Source organism: Diadema antillarum, unplaced genomic scaffold (assembly GCF_040938485.1).
Source record: "Diadema antillarum isolate AM-2024a unplaced genomic scaffold, OU_Dant_1.0 seq00000150_RagTag, whole genome shotgun sequence".
Classification (NCBI taxonomy): domain Eukaryota; kingdom Metazoa; phylum Echinodermata; class Echinoidea; order Diadematoida; family Diadematidae; genus Diadema; species Diadema antillarum.
The window spans coordinates 901,726-921,065 of NW_027271223.1; the positions used below are offsets into that span (position 1 = coordinate 901,726).

At 38.2% G+C, this 19,340-nt stretch overlaps 1 protein-coding gene across 1 annotated transcript in view; it reads left to right on the forward strand.

Moving 5' to 3' along the window:
• The window catches only part of LOC139727778 (dedicator of cytokinesis protein 1-like), a 136,111-nt gene that overhangs the window by 59,303 nt on the left and 57,468 nt on the right, over positions 1 to 19,340 (forward strand). Inside the window, exons 13-14 of the mRNA XM_071638754.1 lie at positions 5,257 to 5,377; positions 7,090 to 7,171. Of these exons, the coding sequence (XP_071494855.1) occupies positions 5,257 to 5,377; positions 7,090 to 7,171 (203 nt within the window). The remainder of the gene's footprint in view (positions 1 to 5,256; positions 5,378 to 7,089; positions 7,172 to 19,340) is intronic.

The window sequence follows — 19,340 nt, forward strand, 5'->3', positions numbered from 1 at the left end:
ATTGAAGGTGGTATTCTCACAAGTCTCCCTCTGACTCGCACACAAATCTTTACTTCATTTCCTTTGTTACAAAGAAATCATGAAGAACACTTGCTTGTTCTATTTGACTTTATTGTTGTAAAACAAAAAATCAAGCAATGATGATTTGTAGAGATGAAGAAGTTGTAGTTGCTATAAGGGGTTCAACCAAAAACTTCATAATTGCAGTATTTATGTATAGAAACCACTTTATAGAGAATCAAGGGGTGCTGACATCATTGAATCATTTAATATTCATTTGTTTTAAAAACCAGTGGCACTGTTTTAATAGTGAAACATGTGAAACTTGAAGATTTCCACCACTTTCCTGGAATTTTACAACTATGTCAGTTTTTACTACTCTGTTTTATTGGTTTTACTCCTCAAACAAGGAGTGGCTTTGCACTTTAAGCTCTTCATGGTTTTATTTGTGTGGGAAATGCTGAATCATTTCTTGATCTGTGTGTAGCAAGGCAGCCACCGAACTAGTGGCAATGCTGAGATGGAATAACATGGACATTGCCAATGGTAGCTTACATAGAAACCTGATGCACCCCAGTCAAACGTTTTCGTTAGAGTCTCTGCCAATATTCAGGTATCCAATATCCTCCACACTCTTACAAGCCCTGCAGACTCCTTGCGATGGTACTACAAGAATATCATATCCCTTTATTCAAGTAAAGTAGTGTTCTCATCTGTAGTGAAGATGAGCATCAGGAGGATACAGTATGTAATTTTAGTAAAAGCCGTGCCAAGTTTCAGGGTATTCTAGCTGGCGTGGATCATGCTTTTTGTTTGGTTAGCAGACCAATTTCATGGTTGATAGGGAGGTTCATTTTACATCTGGGAGTTTGTGGACATGTTAGCACTGGACATTAATGGAATGATAGAAGAAGAGGAAGAAGAAGAAGAAGAAGAAGAAGAAGAAGATAATAGGTTACAAGCATCCAGTGTTATGATTATTGTCAATATTACTCTCTATATAGTGTGATGTACATATGATTTTTCTGTGAACAAGGCACAAATTCCATGTCCATGATTGCTGCTCTGTTTCAGATAATATAGTTGGGTTTTGGGGTTTTTTTTGGACTGTTTTTCTCTTCTCTATGGCAGTGTTGTATAGGAAGACATTCAGTTGTACTGCATCGCAAAGTTCTGTTGTATATTATGATAACCAATGAATGTGGGAATGATGTTCATGAGTGCAAAAGTGAAAACAAGGTTTGTTTACATACTGCATGTAAGTGTTATCAGAACCTACGTAACCTTTCTCCAGTTTTAGATCATGTTCACCCCCCCCCCCCCAAAAAAAAAAAATGTATTCTTTTTATTGACTATTTCTTCTTTATTATTTTGGCTCAGGCTTTTTTTAAAACCATTAACCCTGCATAAAACAGATATTATTTGATTATGAACATTTTGTTAATACTGTGTAAGACCCAAATTTAGAAGTAGGTTTGTTTACATGTGTTTTTATTGCCAGCAAACTACGTGATCGTTTTGCAGTTACAGTTCATGTGCACTGTCCTTTCTACCACGCTGTGTAGCTTTGGCTCAGACTTCTCTTTGGCGCAGGTTTCCATTCACCATGCAGTAAAGAGAGATGGATATACATGTACATACTGTACATATGTGTGGAAACATTTTTTGGTGGAAATATAAAGCAATATTTTCACATTTCATGACTTGTGAGTTACAGCTGATCATATTTAATGTAATTTTTTATTTCAATGTAATATTTCATCTTTTTCTGACATATCGGTGGAAACCTCTGAAAGTTATCTTCATGTTTATATTGAGTAAAGTCTGAAATATGTTGTTATCCATTAAAACAGATCACACTTTAGCCAGAGTAACAACAACAGGATTATCAACACCACTGTAGAATACCCCCCCCCCCCATAACGCCATATTATGTTAACAGATATCCATTTTGATTGAAAGATTATTATTGAATCGTGATTAAAGCAGCCACAAGTTCACAGGGCAAAGAGAGCGTGATGGTGACTAACACCAACACTATGCAGCATCATTAATATCCTAATAATGATTTCATTATTATTATTGTTAATAGCACGCTTACCACAATCTGTTGAGTCTGCTCTTCTTAATGCCATAACTATAAAAGCTGTTTGTCAGTTTGAATTGAAGCTGTTAGCCACACAACTGCTATTAATGGCATTCCAATCTACCAATGACATTCCATCTATTCATTTGATGTGCACCCAGTGGCGAACTAATGATCCATGTAGTGGGTCTTAATCACATTAAGGGTGTTTATTAAAAGTGATGTGGGATATAAAGTAATGTGGGATATAATGCTTGAGGGATATGATATCAGTTGTGAGGTATCCAAGCAGTGTATGACTGTAGTCATTGTGCATTCTACCTTGGAAGTACTGTTCTGAGAAAACATACCTCAAGTTACATACAGATGTTCATGGGTACTGTTTTGGTATTTATCACCACCAGAATCATTGATAGGTTACTTGTGGTACAGCTGTGTCAGTATGTTTGTTCGAATATGTTTTAATGCCTGCACTTCTGTTGCAACTGAGTTCTTGATTGTTCTCTGTTGTCTGAGCAGTTGGAAGAGTCTAGAGATAAAATATATATGTGTATTTTGTATATATATATATATATATATATATATATATATATATATATATATATATATACATATATAGACGATGAAGACAAACAAGTTGACATAATGCATTAGATTCCAACTTCATTTATTCGTAAACCCAATTTTCGATCCTGCACAGATCTTCCTCAGGTTACCCTGAGGAAGATCCGTGCAGGATCGAAAATTTGGTTTACAAATAAATGAAGTTGGAAAATAATGCATTACGTCAACTTGTTTGTCTTCATCGTCTTCATGCTCTTATTCCAACATGCGATAATAATACCATTTTATATATATATATATATATATATATTTATATATATATATATATATATATATATAGAGAGAGAGAGAGAGAGAGAGAAACAGACACATATTCATGTGACAGGATGATATGGTCTACATATACAGGAATGGCCTTTGCTTGGATGACATATTATGTGCTCCCTTTGAAAATTGATCATTCAATCTATAAATCATTGTCTTCTAACTGGATTGGACTGTAGAAATGGTTGATGGTGACTGTCTCATATGTACGCATACGACATTTTCAGCTCCATTGGACAGCATCTACAGTGTAGGTTAAGTCAGAGCAGTGCATCACACTTTTAGCATAGGATATTTTGCATACGCTGTCATAAAGATGAGAAATGATAGAGACCAAACACATTCAATCACTGTAGCTCCACTACCCCATTCATAATGGTATCACACTTTAGTACCATTGAAATTACAAGAGAGTTTTAAGAGAGTTACAAGAGAGTTTTAAGAGAGTAGATCTAGAATGCTTTACTTCATGGCATGCTTCAGTTATGGCATCAATTTCTACCCTAAAGCACTGCAGTGCAGCACTGCTAAAAGTCATGGCCGTTTCCTCAATTAACACTGCTAGGTCTTCTCTCTCCGATGTGAAGCTCTTTCTTCCATCCTAAATTAAAGTGTGTACCTACATATGCAAGTGGTCGAAAGGTAAATGTACAAAAGAAAATCAAACAAACAAACACAAACCTGTATTTACAAGAATGAATGCCATGGTGTAGTTACAAATAGTAACACAGCCGATCCTCTGAAGTTGTACTCTTTATTATGCATGGGTAATTGTAGACACATACGCAAGTAGGCACTGACAATACTTCCATTCAAGTTAAGATCATGGTTTTAATGGTTCACAAACAGTGGGAGATGCAGGCTTTTGTTTATAAGTTTCAGTTGACATTGTGCTTCATGAAATCATTCTTTATGAGAGGTGAATTTAAAAAAATCATGTGAAATATGATATAGCTTATGATTTTAAAGGCAGAGTAACATTTACTCAATCAAATCAGTTTTGATATAGCTTATATTTTCCAAAATGATGAAATGAAATAAAAGATGGGTCCCATTCTTTGGTATTTTTATTCATATAGCTCTCTCTACTGTTTGAGTCCCATTTGGCATTTGGTGTTTTTAATTGTATGTTTTACACATATACTCTTGATGTGCAGGGATCTTGAAAAGTTGCACAACACAGTTGTTTTGTTTGTATGCAAATGACCTTCACAGTGGATGTTGTTATTTTTATTACCAATACGCTAATAGCATGCATTACAAGATTGGCAAAGGGACAGAAGACCATTAACTGAAATAGAATTATCGGTTTTTGGATTGCTATGCAAAAGTTGATTTTATTTTTGATGCCATTCACACATGGCCAAGAAAATCACTTGCGCAGCAAGTTGGATGATAGAACTAAAATTATCGATAGGTTTTTTTGTTTGTTTGTTTGTCAACAGGCTTGGAGGAGAAAACAACACACGACTGGATATGTAGTGTAGAAAGATGAGAGAAAATGAGCAAACAGAAAGAGTAAAATACAAAGAAGGAAACCATGAGTAATATTATGCTTACTCAACTTGACTTTACCTCTGTCATAGCATCTTCATCTGAATCTTCCTTGTCAGTTTTGGAGCAAACAAATACTTCATTGATTATCATCATGCCTCCCAAACAGCCACAAAAGTTTTACATGAAGTACCTGGTAGTACACTAAACATGTGTGTTGGTGATTGTTGTATAATGTGGAATGTTGTTTTGATGAAAGTATTGATTAGGCATCTGACCATTTGTTATACAGCAGAATATTTGTCTCAGTTTTGATGGCATATACAGCCTAAGTGCTCTGACACTGAAATTAGAAACATAATCTGGGGATTGCTCCCTTAAAGTGGATATTCAAGGTCTTTGCATGAGAATGAAATGATCATGCCTTGTTACAAATTAATCATATGAATGTCTTGTCATACAGCAATGCCCACTTTGCATATAAAGTATTATGTGCAATTCTTCAGAGTCATTTGTCAACTTTACAGGGAATTCTTTCATTCAATATGACTACAGATGTGAAGACAACTATTAATCAGATTTAGGACAGATGACAAAGTTATTGATTTAGTCAGATTTGATATTCACCTTTTCTACAATAACTGACAATATGTATTGCGATAATTTCATCAGCATGGCATTTTCATGTAGGATTTGGTCCTGTTTTGTTTGAAATCTTGTTTTATCAAAGTACTTTAATAACAATGATATCTGAATTGTTTTTTTTCTTTCGTGTCTCTCTTCTACAGTTGCCCCAGTGATGACAGTCTGGACAGTGTTATCAGGAGGTTTGTCCAAGCCAAAGAGGTCAACCACAAAGGTCAAGGCATCTGGGTGACCCTCAAAATGCTGCATGGAGAGGTCAAACAGGTGGGCAAGGACCTTCCAAGTCCCAAAGTGCTCTTGAAATACTAATGAGTCTTGATATACTGTGCTGATACTGTGGCTCTGACAATGATATACCACTTACGAAGCTCTACAGAGCTCCTATTCTTTTGGTTTGCTTTGCTTTGCTCTTTTTTTTAAGACCATGAAGGAGAGCATGATTTAATCTCTAGAACTAGAGACTGAATCTTATACCTGGATGAGGGTTGGACTTACATGTGAAGTGTTGAAATGTTCTAGGCTACTGTGTTTGGTAGAATCAGTCACTCAATCTTTTCTCTCATTTTCTGTTAATCCATTTGTATCTCTTTCTGTGCTCTTCTGCTTTAAAGGAGAGCAAAACCCAAATGTATATGGGATTGAGTGATAGCAAGCAAAATAGGTAGAACACATCAGCAAAGTTTGAGGAAAATCAGACAATTCATTCATAAGTTGTGAATGTTTAAAATTTTTGTGCAGGCATCACTGGATGAGAAGACTGCAACACTTCGTGATGCTACATATGGTCAATGATATGAAGGAAATATAAAGGAAATTCAACATATAGCACTTGACTTACCTCTTTTAGCAAGTGTGGGGGGGGGGGGGGGGGAGGGGAATAATATGAACCTTAACCTACATCAGTAACAAGTCAAGGAAATGTGCACTTTTCATTAAAAAAATGAAATTTTGTGGAATTCTCTTTACATTTTCTGTATATCTTTGTACATCCAATGGAACATTTGTGACATCATGGCTGTCTTAGTCTTCTCATCCAGCGAAGGTGTAGCAGAAATTTAAGTATTGATAACTTTTCTATGGATTTTTGGATTTTTCTCAAACTTTGCTGGTGTGTTCTAATGCTGTTGCATTACCTCAGTTCACATACATGTAAATATTTAGGTTTCATTCTCCTTTAGGGCATTAAATCTGCCATCATGTTTCAGACATGCCTGTCAGACAGACAGAATCAAAATGTTCTCAGACCAGGCAGCATGAATTGATGTTGGTTACTACTTCTATTTTGAATATGAACGTCCCGCCGCATTTTTTTTTTCAAGTGGGGAAGATGTCAGGGGACAGAATTTTATGTGATCTCATAGGACTAGGAATCTGACAAAACTGGTCATCCTGCACACTTTGCCGATGAATTATTTGAAATCAGCTGGCTGTAGCCTGGCCACTATTTCAGCAAAAGGCTGTCTCATAGAATTATGATTGACGCACCCATTACACTTGTCAGACCTTCACTGTTGAGTGCCGTCATAAAATGAATTTAGATTTGTCCAGATACTCTGTCATGCATAGTCAACAATCCTTGTTCAATTAAACCTTGTTGTTGATCAGGTCACTCTCTAGTTTGAAAACAGGAAAGTGCTTGGAGAGCACACAATTCCACTAAGGCAGCTTATAGTAGATAGCCTGCACTCTTTTCTTTCCATAATCTGTACCATTTTCTTTACAATAAGAGACATTTGTGTTTGCGCTTCATAGATATGTTGTATTATAACATTGCTGAACTTGTGATGAATAATATGTTAACCACTCTTGTCAAGACTTCTTCTCGTTATGATGTTAGACAGCTTTTGAAAATTTATGGCCCTGTGAAAGTAACTTGAATGAGATAAAGTGCCTTACCATAACATGGCAATTTGAAGAGTAGAGAGATGTTCAGTCTCTCTCACACACACAACTTCCTTCTTTTTTTTTCGTTGCAGGTCTATAAAGAGTATCCACACCTGCTGGATAGCAAGACAGCTGTTTCAAGGAAGATGGGTTTCCCTGAAGTCATTATGCCTGGTATGATAGAAACATATTTCATACTCATCATGGTTTTAAAGGGATGGTCTAGTTTTGGTTGAGAGGGGGATTCAGATTTTATTTATTTATTTCATTTTTTTTTATTTTTTTTTTATTTTTTTTTATTTTTTTTTATTTTTTGGGGGGGAGTTAATTAGAAACCTCTTATATGCAATATCTAAGAGCTATTATAGGAATCATAAGTTTATGTGATGAAAATTGGTTTTGAAATGGCTGCATTACATGATATATGAAGGAAAAGTTTGGAAGGGAACTCTGCTTTAAAACAAACCACAATGTTTAAAGTTCTGATTGTTCACTCCTCTCAGGCTGTATTCGCTATTTTGTTATGCAAAAAAAAAGAAAAAATGCAGTCATTACTTTGTACACAAAATTCCACATCCATTTTGACACTTAGTATGCATAGTCTCAAACAAATTTCTTTGAATGAATTTTATTGAACATTTTGTTAGTTTGTATAATGAAATAAATGGTAAATTGATATCATCAATGTCACAGAGTGAAACATAATAGTTCTCCCACTATTGTATCTCTCCTGACCCCCCCATGACAAAACAATTGCAAACAAACAAGATCATGCTTTCAGTAATGCACTCATGTTTTAAAGGTACAAGTCATAATCTGCTCAAAGTGAAAGCAAAAAGAAAAAAAAAATGATATATGCATACAGTGAGAAGTTAAGATACAGAATGTTTTGCTCTTTAATTACTACTGTGTTACATATACCCATTTACATACAGTGCATTGTATGATGCCATTTGCTTCAAATGCAGGTCTATTGCTGTAAAAACAAGAACAAAAAAGTGCAGCAATTGGTATGACCAACGTGGACGGTGTGTTGAGAAGTTGATGCCCTCTTATTCTTCATATTCTTTAGCTGATAAGGGTCATCAAATTTAATGGCTACATTGTTGAGTGTAAACCAATTAAAGGGACTGGGGATGAGTGTTCGGTTGTGCAAAACATGCGAAAGAGAAGGTGCTTTGGGTATAAAATGAAAGGTAGATATGTAACTTAACATGTGTGAAAATATCTTGGAAATCGGAATCTTCTCAAATGTTTTAAAAAGCGAAAAACAAAACATACTTTTCTGGAAAAAGACCCTTCGATACGATGGCGATACGTATTTGAATTGCGGAATACTGCTTGTTGACTGCGAACATCAAGCCAACTTACAGCGAAATCAAGCCAACATGCCGAGTGAGCTGCGGAACTACTAGTAGTTATACGTAGAGCAATTGTGGCTAGCTCTACGGCTGGCTGTGCTATGGGCGCGGCGAGCGCTGGCCGCACTTCACTTGCCATAACTCGCATCATCATACACAGTGTCCAGTGCTAGTGACTTCTAAGCTCGAGCTGCTGTACGATCTTGCGTGTTTTCATTTGATGAGAGCGCTAACCTAAAATCAAAGGACTCCTCCTTTTCAGATTCACATGTCCTTCTTCCAAGATATTATGAGAGCTAGTTCTATCGTCAGAAGACTCGGTAGCAACGTATCCTAAAAGCCATCAAACTCCATTCATTACAAGATTCTTCGTTGAGAAGTACCGAAAGCGGGATAGGTGAATGCGGTAAAGTAATACGTAGCCCGACCAGACGCCGGGCGGGCTATATGTACAGCGACTGGGCTGTGCGTGTACGTACATAGAAACTTTTCCGGGTAAGGACGGACACAGCCGGCCCAGCGCTAGGTCGGTACCATGTACGCAGTAACTGCCGTGCTTCGCACGGCGTCTGGTCGGGCTACGTAGAAAAAAAAATCAACGAAATCTCAATTTACAATAATTTACAATTCATGTAATTATTACATGAAACACAAACGGGTTGTGTTATTACATGTACATGCAATTCAATGCAATCTTCATGGCAAACCCATTTTTTTTTTCTTCAAAGATTTGAAACACAAGTACCGAGTAGGCCAGAGAATTCGAAGTATCCGGTACAATGTTATATCTAAACTTGCATTGGAACTAACCAATAGTTCATTTTTATTACCGGTACAACTTGTCATGTATTTGTAATTTCATGTGACTTTAATAGTTGTAACATTTATTGTGGATGATTTTCTTCACAATTGACACATGCACATACTAGGTTAGAAAGTTGGTCATTGGTATGGCTTAGGCCTTACCTATTTTCTGTATAAATAGGGTTAATTGGAATTATTTCACAGATACACACAAAAATGTTGGGAATCAGATCATTTTCAGTCTTCTAGACTGAATAATGTGACACCTGTAATAGTCTAATAACCAATCCAACAATTTCTGAGGCTATCTTATACATTTTCTTATTTATCGTATGTACAATGCAACCATGCATGATGCAATGTCTTGTTCACCTATACAAGGAGAAAATCAAGACACAAGGAATAATCTGTTCAAGTCAATTATTTCCACATAGGTCAACAACATTCACTCAGTTTTATCTAGAACCCTGATTGGGTTTTTATCATCAGAACACATTTTTTTCTCATTGGTGAATTGACATTTAACAATTAGGCCTGTATACACAGGTAATATCTTGTGATATTTCAGTGAATTTAAATCTAACACATTACTTATGTAGGGCTAGGGTTCACTTAGCTCTCTAGCACTCATCACACTAAAAGCAAACTAGGGCAGCACACATGTGTTACTTGGAAGGAGTCCCCTGGCTAACTAACTTGTAGCCAGTTTATTCTTCACATAATTTTGGCATGGGTTTACATGTAAATGTGGGTTGTTACATAAATGTGACCCGCGACAACGGTTTCAGGCAAAAGTCGCAAGAGCAAATTCCCTCCTGACGGGGGTACAAAGATTTTGACCATTATTTTTGTCGATTTAGGGTTTTTGCAGAAATCGAATCTTTGATATGTTTTCTACATCTACACTAAATTTCAGAGCATAAGACTAAGGTTTTCCTATCGAAAATGGAATTTTAAGCACCCTATGTTGGATCGCAGTCGTCAGTTTTGAGCTTCTTTCGAACGCCGCGCCAATATCCCCAGCGTTGCTACGGCGCAGGGTTGCGCATGCGATTGGCTGGTGCGTCGCATACATTTACATAATTCGGCTTACGGAGACACCAGTTGCAGCGTCTGGGGAATGCTTTGTCCACGCGTGCACGATTACATGCTCCATTGTTCTTGCTATAGTGGTTTTACGCTCGCTCTGTAGTGCGTGCTCTTCGTTTGGCTTTCTATCCAAACTATTCTACCGCAATGTTCGACAACGGAAGTGAAACAAAAAATCATGCAGCATGACATAAACGTGTGAAAAGAAAACTAGTTATTCTCAGGTTTGTCTACTTGCACATGTAGTAAAAATTATGACAGCAGACTGACTCAATGGAAGGTAGATGAGAGGAAAGGAGCAGTCACATGTGACTAATTATATTCATACTACACGTCAAGATCGCATCAAACTAATGAGTCATGTTTGTTTGTTTGTTTTAATTTCAGTAACACCATGAACAAAGCAACATATGAATGTCTTGTAAAAGCAAAACAAACAGGAAGCGTTACCCTTGCGAGCACAAAGACAACTTTAGACAAGTCAACCACAATGAAAACGCGATTTGTAAATGTGTGGATTTGACACCGCTCCAGTTACATGCACACGGTCATGGTGGATGCCATTGCGTAATGCGTGCACCATACACATGTTCATGTACACCATACGTGCAATTATCGTATTCGCCATCTTGAAAGACGTACTGTAAACAAACCCGAGCGAAACGCATTGTTTTTCGGCTCCATACGCTGAGCTCCAAGGAAGGTGCCCGGGAAATTTGACTCTCTCAGTGAGCCAATCAGAACGCGATACGGTTGCTAAAGGTGGAGCTTAACATCGATTGGCTCCATTGTACGGATGGGTGATTCTCCCCTCGCATCGCCGCTCGGACATTGTCTTTGAGAAAGAGGTGAATCTTCAAAGCCTGTTTTCTCGCAATTTTGTCAGGCTAACAACTTAAAAAATGCATTTGATTTCTCTTTCTATGCCCACTTATGGTGCCGGAGAATACACGTGTTTTATATCAACGCAAAGCTTAGGTAATGGGCAATGTGATTCAGTGAAAAAATGAATTTTCAAAATTCCCGACTTTTGCCTGAAACCGTTGTCGCCGGTCACAAATATGCATACACAAAATCAACATAACAAAACATGCAAATAAAGAAACAAAGGTTAAAACTAAATATTCATAATAATATGTAAATGATGTGCAGGCTTGGGTGATTTAGGCATGATTTCAGTATTACAGGGAACAATGGGTGAGAAGTGAAAGAGTGGAAAATGTCATGTGATATGTGGTGTGTCTGTGATACAATTGTGGGTGGGGTGTGTGGATGCATGTGGATGTGAATACCGGTACTACTGTATGTGTGGGTTGACGTATTTATGTGTAGAGGGGTGGTACCTGTAATAAAAGAAGGGGGGATACACTTATAATAAAAGGTTCAAAATAAATCCCTACACTTACGTTATACTACCATGCATAAATACAAATTTCATGTGCACATATAAATTGCATGTGTACATGGGACCTACATTAGAAGTTGTGTGTACCAGGGTACACTGACCTTACATTTTCTTTTATCTTTGCATGTATATTTGCATTTGGTGTTGCATCATGAGCACAGGTTCTAATTGCAAATGTGCTACATGTATTTAGAAACTGCTCTCACAGTAATGTGATGTGATATACAATGTAGAGATAACAAATCTGTGCTGGCTACTTGCATGTAGGCCTATATCTTTTAAATATAAAATGTCATAATAGAAATAATTGTAACGCAAAGATTGCCAATTGACACAGGTAAGGTAATCATTTGCAGAAAAAAAAGAAAAAAGAAACTGCTCAGCATTCTGTCATTAGTCAATTTGGGCATCTACACATTATACTCCTATCATATTGAACAATTATGATAATAACACTATAACATGTAAATTAAAAGAACCTTACAAATGCAACGACTTTCAAATAACTTGTACATTTGCAGGGAAAAAATATTGAAGTGAAAGTCCAAGAATCAATGTCACAGGGTTAATGACTTCAAGTACAAAGAACACTATACTATTTCAGTGTGGAGACCTTCTACATATTGCATTGTCAAAACACAATTGGTTTAGGGTTTGAGCATATACAATTATATCAGTAGAACATCATGTAGGGACCTACCAAAATGTATATTACAATGTATTTTTATATCTATGTGAATGAAAACTGAACATCTTGTTTGAAGCACTTCCAACACATTTGTTTATCAAAATTCATACTTTTTTTTTTTTGGCCACAAAATATAGATGCAATGAATATTACAAGGGCACAAACTCCATTTACCACAAAAATATTGTCCTCATAATAATGTGATTTGATAGAGTTATCACAAAATTTTGTGCTGAAAAAGTGTCTTCCAAAATGCTGATGGACAATGCTACTGTGTAGGACCTGCTGTGCCACTTGAATGTAACACATGGCATGATATCAGTGATCACATAAATGATGAGGATAATAATCATTATGAAGATGATGATAGTAATAAAAAATTAGCAACAACAACAATAGTAGTAGTAGTAATAATAATAATAGTTAGAGCAATAATGAAATGTGTGAAAGGCCCTTCAGTGATGTACACTGTTGTGCATGACAGCCCTGCTTAAGTTCACTTTAAAACACTGATGCAATATTTTATCGTAACGGAGTAATTGTAGTTTTTCACCTCTGAAACACCTGGGAAACACAGGGGGAAAAAAGACCAAATGAAAAACAAGAGACCCGCGGGTCACGCGCTCACCTGAGTATCGCAATTTCACCTTCCATGCATTCTTGCACACTCTTACCTGAGAACATTGGAAACTTTAGGCTCGGGGGGGGGGGGGGGGGGGGAGAGGGGGCAGGCAGTCCTGGATCTGAATCTGCAATTAACAAACTTGGAACTAAAGTCATCAATGTTCAAACTCATAGGTATTAACTTTGCTTTATCATTTCTGGTTCTAGAGCAGAAGATTTTAAATATTCCTCAATGTGGGGGGGGGGGGGGGGTGGGCCCCCTAGGGGGCCCCCAAGAGGGACATGGTGCCCCCTAGGGGGCCCCCAAGAGGGACATGGTGCCCATTTGAAGGAATTGAGATTCTATCCCCCTAGGGATGCTACCTGCTAAGTTTGGTCAAAATTCATCTTGAGGTTTTCAAGAAGAAGATGAACATGTACAATTCAGGCTCCATTACAAGTGTTGGACTTCTCCCCAGCCCTCTCCTGGGTCCTAAGGGCGTGGGGGGGGGGGGGGGGGGGGGGGAATGAATCCGCCAACCCCATGAAAAAAACTTGAAACTACAGTCATCAATGTACTAACTCATAGTATCATCTAAGCCCTATCATTTCTGGTTCTAGAGAAGATTTTTAAAGGTTCCTTAATTTTAGGGGGTTTGGCCCCCTAGGGACCCCCAGGTGGGCAATGGTGCCCATTTGAACAAATTGAGATCCTATCCCCCTAGGGATGCTACCTACCAAGTTTGGTGAAAATCAGACATGGCGATCTCAAAGTGAAGATGAAAATGTACAATTTAGGCCCCATGTAGGACCCCTCCCCACCCCCTCACCTGGGTCCCAAGGGGGGCACCCCTGATTCCCCCATGAACAAACTTGAAACTACAGTCATCAATGTACTTACTCATAGTATCATCTAAGCCCTATCACTTCTGGTTCTAGAGAAGATTTTTAAAGGTTCCTTAATTTTAGGGGTTTGGCCCCCTAGGGACCCCCCAGGTGGGCAATGGTGCCCATTTGAACAAATTGAGATCCTATCCCCCTAGGGATGCTACCTACCAAGTTTGGTGAAAATCAGATATGGCGATCTCAAAGTGAAGATGAAAATGTACAATTTAGGCCCCATTAGGACTCCTCCCCACCCCCCTCCCCTGGGTCCCAAGGGGGGCACCCCTGATTCCCCCATGAACAAACTTGAAACTACAGTCATCAATGTACTTACTCATAGTATCAATTAAGCCCTATCACTTCTGGTTCTAGAGAAGAAGATTTTTAAAGATTCCTTAATTTTAGGGTGTTTGGGCCCCCCTGGGGCCCCCCAGGTGGGCCATGGTGCCCATTTGAACAAATTGAGATCCTATCTCCCTAGGATGCTACCTGCCAAGTTTGGTGAAAATCGGTCATGGGGTTCTCGAGAAGAAGATGAAAATGTAAAAAGTTTACGCACGACGGACGACGCACGACGGACGCCGGACGAAGAGCGATCGCAATAGCTCACTTGAGCCTTCGGCTCAGGTGAGCTAAAAAAGGACAAAACACTTTGTGCCTGGATATTGCAGCCCTTTCAGTTTCCAGTAACAGTTTAACGCACATGCAGTTTAGGAGTTTACAGGATTTATTTTCCCTACTTGCTACATGGGGCAAGAACAAATTTTCCAGGCAATCAATTCACTGTTTCATTCTGATTCACACATTTGAGTACTAACATGTTTGTTGTTACCTCACAGGAAAGACAGAAATAGAGAGTTCAGAGATATAAATGTAGTGTCATATCAGTTATCACTGCCATCACATGAATGTAGTCTATGATTGGAATTGATGTTATTCATGTTCAATGTGCATTTATCAGAATCCCCAACAATCCTGGTACAAAGGTGCAGCTTTTTCATTACTAACATGTCTTTTGCTATAATACACAATGAAGGCATAAATTGACAGTAGGCCTACAGGAAGAACTGGTGTCAGAGCTATTATCATTGCCATCACTTGGATGCACTCAACATAATTATGATATTGAAGTCATCCAAGTTCAGTTTTCAAACATTTGCCAGCCACAAAGAAGAACATGAGAGGGGATGTCACTGGCTTCATGGAGCTAAGTAGTTGGGAGGGCTGGTTCTGATTGATGAGAGGGGATGTCACTGGCTTCACTGAGCTTGGTGGCAGGGAGGGCTGGTTTCCACTGGCGAGATGGATGTCACAGGTCTCACCGAGCTGCGTAGCCTATAAGAGGCAGTCTTATTTGGCGAGAGGGGGTGTCACTGGCTTCAACAACCTGGATATCTGTGATGGCACTTGGATGTGATGCTAGCTGTTCCACTGCAATAGAGGCCAACAAGCACATTCTATTGATCTCTCATCTAATGACTGAATGTTGGTAATAAAGTAACTACTACACATTTACAATGAAAAATTATTTTACTACTCATATAGACTCAATTAACTATTCAGTAATACACATAGTAAATATTCTCTTTAAAGACTATCATTCAAGCAATGACAAGTTTAGTACTGATGAAAGCAATTATGTTATATGCTGAAAGTCCAATGAAAATAGCTCATTTTATTTATGATATTTACATAAAAATTCCCTAATATGCATGCCAAAGGGACGTCTTCATCATCTACTGTAAAAGTGGAAATTTCTTGCGGTGTTGGTTGAAATTTTCACGCATTTCGCGTAAGCCGAAACTAGCGCGAAAATAAAAGCATGCGAATATTTTTGCTCGCCATTTGTTCAAGTAGTTGATGTCTTGATTCCGCGGAACTATAAACATGCGAAGCTCTTCTTACCCCGCCGACCGCAAAAAAATTAGTCGCGCTAAAATATCCACTTTTACAGTAACCTGTTATCTCCTTACATCTGCCCAGGCTCTGATAAAATCAATATCTGTCAGCACTCTCACCAGGTTTTGATCCACTTCAATTTGACCCAAGTCCTTTCCTCAGAGTAGCATTTTCCTCCACAACTAATTGGAGAAGGCAACGGCATTCATGAACTTGTCCTTTTTCCATTTCACAGGGGCATCTGGACTGGAGTTCATCTGTATATCAGACACAATGAAAGGCATTAACACGGACTTACAATTAGGATAGTCCCGTTAGTTCTTCACCAATCTGTAAATTTAGTCACAGAACTTGCTATCCCATGTATTTCAGTGTAGAGTCTACCAGGTAGCTTTATCTTGTAGTGCTCACATACATGCAACAGAGAAAACTCCATGAAATATGTTAGAAATAGACTGTCTACTGTAGAACTTAAATAGCAAAAAGGAAAATAAGACCTACAGAGACCCTAGCCAAATTTTTGATGAGTTGACACTGCACATGACATCGGGATGACCTCAGCCTCTCATTGTGCATCTGGGTAATTCTGTGAAGTTGGGGCACGAAGTGTGACATTTTAGCATAACTCAATACTAATTATGCTATACATGTATTGTTTAAAGGCTTTGCAGTTGTATTGAGACCATACATTTTCCTGGAAATTTTGTGCCATTCCGACTCAATTTTGATGAAATTATTAAAACGATATGTAATGGTGTCCTGTAGCATCGTGACGTGTCCATGTAGCATCGTGATAGTAAACATTTGGTCCTAAAAGACAAATTAAGGCAATTAGCTTGACCAAAATTTGATATAATATGCATAATTACTAGATTAGTCAGATAGCTAAATATGTTAACTCTCCTTTCCACAGTTTTACACAAAATAGGACACCGCATAGCATCGTGATACATTTTGTAATTTTCTTTTAAAATTGAAACTGTGTACAGGAAATTTGAGATATTTAGCTATCTTATTCATAACTTGTAAATATGCATATTGCATCAAATTTTGGTCAAGCTCATTGCCATAATTTGTCTCTTTGGACCAAATCTTAAAATATCACGATGCTACGTGGACACGTCACGATGCTCCAGGACACAGTGTTACATATTGTTTAATAACTTCATTAAAATTGAGTCTGAATGGCACAAAATTTCCAGGAAAATGTGTGGCCTCAATGCAAATGTAAAGCCTACAAACAATAAATGTATAGCATAATTGATATTGAGTTATGCTGACATGTATTTTGTCAATATCACGATGCTACATACATGGACACTGCCCCAACTTCATGGAATTACCCATCTACAAAGTAGGCCCTATTTATTTATATGTTGTGTATACAACCTCATATCGGGCCTATGATGTCTTTCAATCCAGCCACATGCAAGGGATTTGGGGGTCTGTATAATTCCACATACAATCATATAGTAGGCCTATATGTGGCTGCAATGTACAAACTATGTAACTTGTAACCCTAAAAGTAATGATCAAGACAACCATAATCTTATTAACCACTACCACAGCTTTGGGTTTTAAAAAAAAATGTTATAAGTTAAATTACAGCAAGAATAAGAACAGCATCGTTTGAGAACACAGAGTTATCTATTCAATTTATTGATGTTTTGTGTACTAAATATCAACATTAACTTTCATTTGCAGGTTCAAAACAGTTGTTGGATCTAGGTGTATTAAAATAGTACCGGGTAATTAAAGTTAGTTTGTACAAAACTTTTGTACCAACGGAAGGGCTGGTCTCAATGGGCAAGAGGGGATGTCACTGGCTTCATCAAGCTGGGAGGGCTGGTCTCGACTGATGAGAGGGGACATCACTGGCTTCACCAAGCCGGGTATAGGCTAGCTGGTCGAAACTGACGAGAGGGAATGTCACTGGCTTCATCAAGCTGGTTAGCTAGGAGGGCTGGTCTCAATTGATGAGAGGGGATGTCACTGGCTTCACCGAGCTGGGTAGCTGGTCAAAACTGACGAGAGGGAATTTCACTGGCTTCATCAAGCTGGGTAGCTGGGAGGGCTGGTCTCAACTGACCAGAGGGGCTGTCACTGGCTTCACTGAGCTGCCTAGTCAGGATGGTCCTTGAATGCGATGCTGGCTGTTGCTCTACAAAAGATACCCACAATAATATCTGACAGACCTTTCTCAACAATTAGCACCTACTGTGCTACAAAGCATACACCATTAACCACTACACTATAGAGACTGAGTGAACTGCGCTACAATGCATACGCCATTAGCCACTTATGTATGTACGCACAATAGATACACTTCAATCAACATTTTTGCAATGCCATGTGTACCGGAGACAATAACAAGGTACTGGTACCTTACCAAACATGTGAATTCACGTTTTTGGTCCGATCATAGCTGTGATGACAACATATACACAGTTGAGTCTCCACAAAGTATTTTGTAAAAACCGAGAGTTACCAGATTCGCTGACACTTTCATTCATTCAGTGTCGTTTCGTAAAATTGGATTTCTCGCCTATCGCCAATTTGTAACAAACGTCAGTTCTGATGAGTGTCGTAACTTTCTTATTTCGACATTTTGAGACCCATAATTTGACATGAAGGTAGAATAGGGCAACATAATCCAGAATACGGTAAAATAGGAATTCGCGTATTTACATGCAAAACACAAATAGCGTGCCATTTCTTACTGTGAACAGCGATTTATGTGTAATAGAGAAGCACATTTCAAAAAGGAGAAATGTTGAGCCAAATTTGGGATGTCATTCATAGGCAAAAAAATTTCCATGTTAACTTATGGTAACTATACACAGCCCAGTTGCTGTACGTAGGTACATAGCGACAGGATTCGCACAGCGTACCGTACTTACAGCGTCTACCACTCCTAGTCCGAGGCCCTTTTTCTCTGCCATTATAGCTGTAGCCCGACCACACACTGTAAGTACACTGTGCGAATCCTGTCGCTACGTACGTACAGCGACTGGGCTGTGTATAGTTACCATAACTGGAAATTTGTTTGCCTATGAATGACATCCCAAATTTGGCTCAACATTTCTCCTTTTTGAAATGTGCTTCTCTATTAATTACACATAAATCGCTGTTCACATTAAGAAATGGCACGCTAATAAAGTGTTTTGCATGTAGATAATACGCGAATTCCTATTTTACCGTATACTGGATTATGTTGCCCTATTCTACTTTCATGTCATTAAATTATGGGTCTCAAAATACATAGGTCTAAGATACCTACCATACCTCAATCGCATTCTGAATACACCTTTTTGTGAATCTGCATGTAGCCTTTCTCCACATATGTGAGTATTAAAAATCTCAGGCAAACTCTGATAGGCCTACAAGTATATCTTTTAGTTTAATAGAAAAATGTTAGGGTGTGGCATAGGACACCTAACAAAATTACTAATCTAGGCCTACTATCAGTATTACTAAATAGTAGGCCAATCGTGTGTGTAGATCCTCTAAGTGACATCTCTATCAATTAATGTTACACTAACAACACTAAACACTGTAACAGTTATAGGTCCTACTCACACTGAACTAGTATGAGTATGACTATGAGGT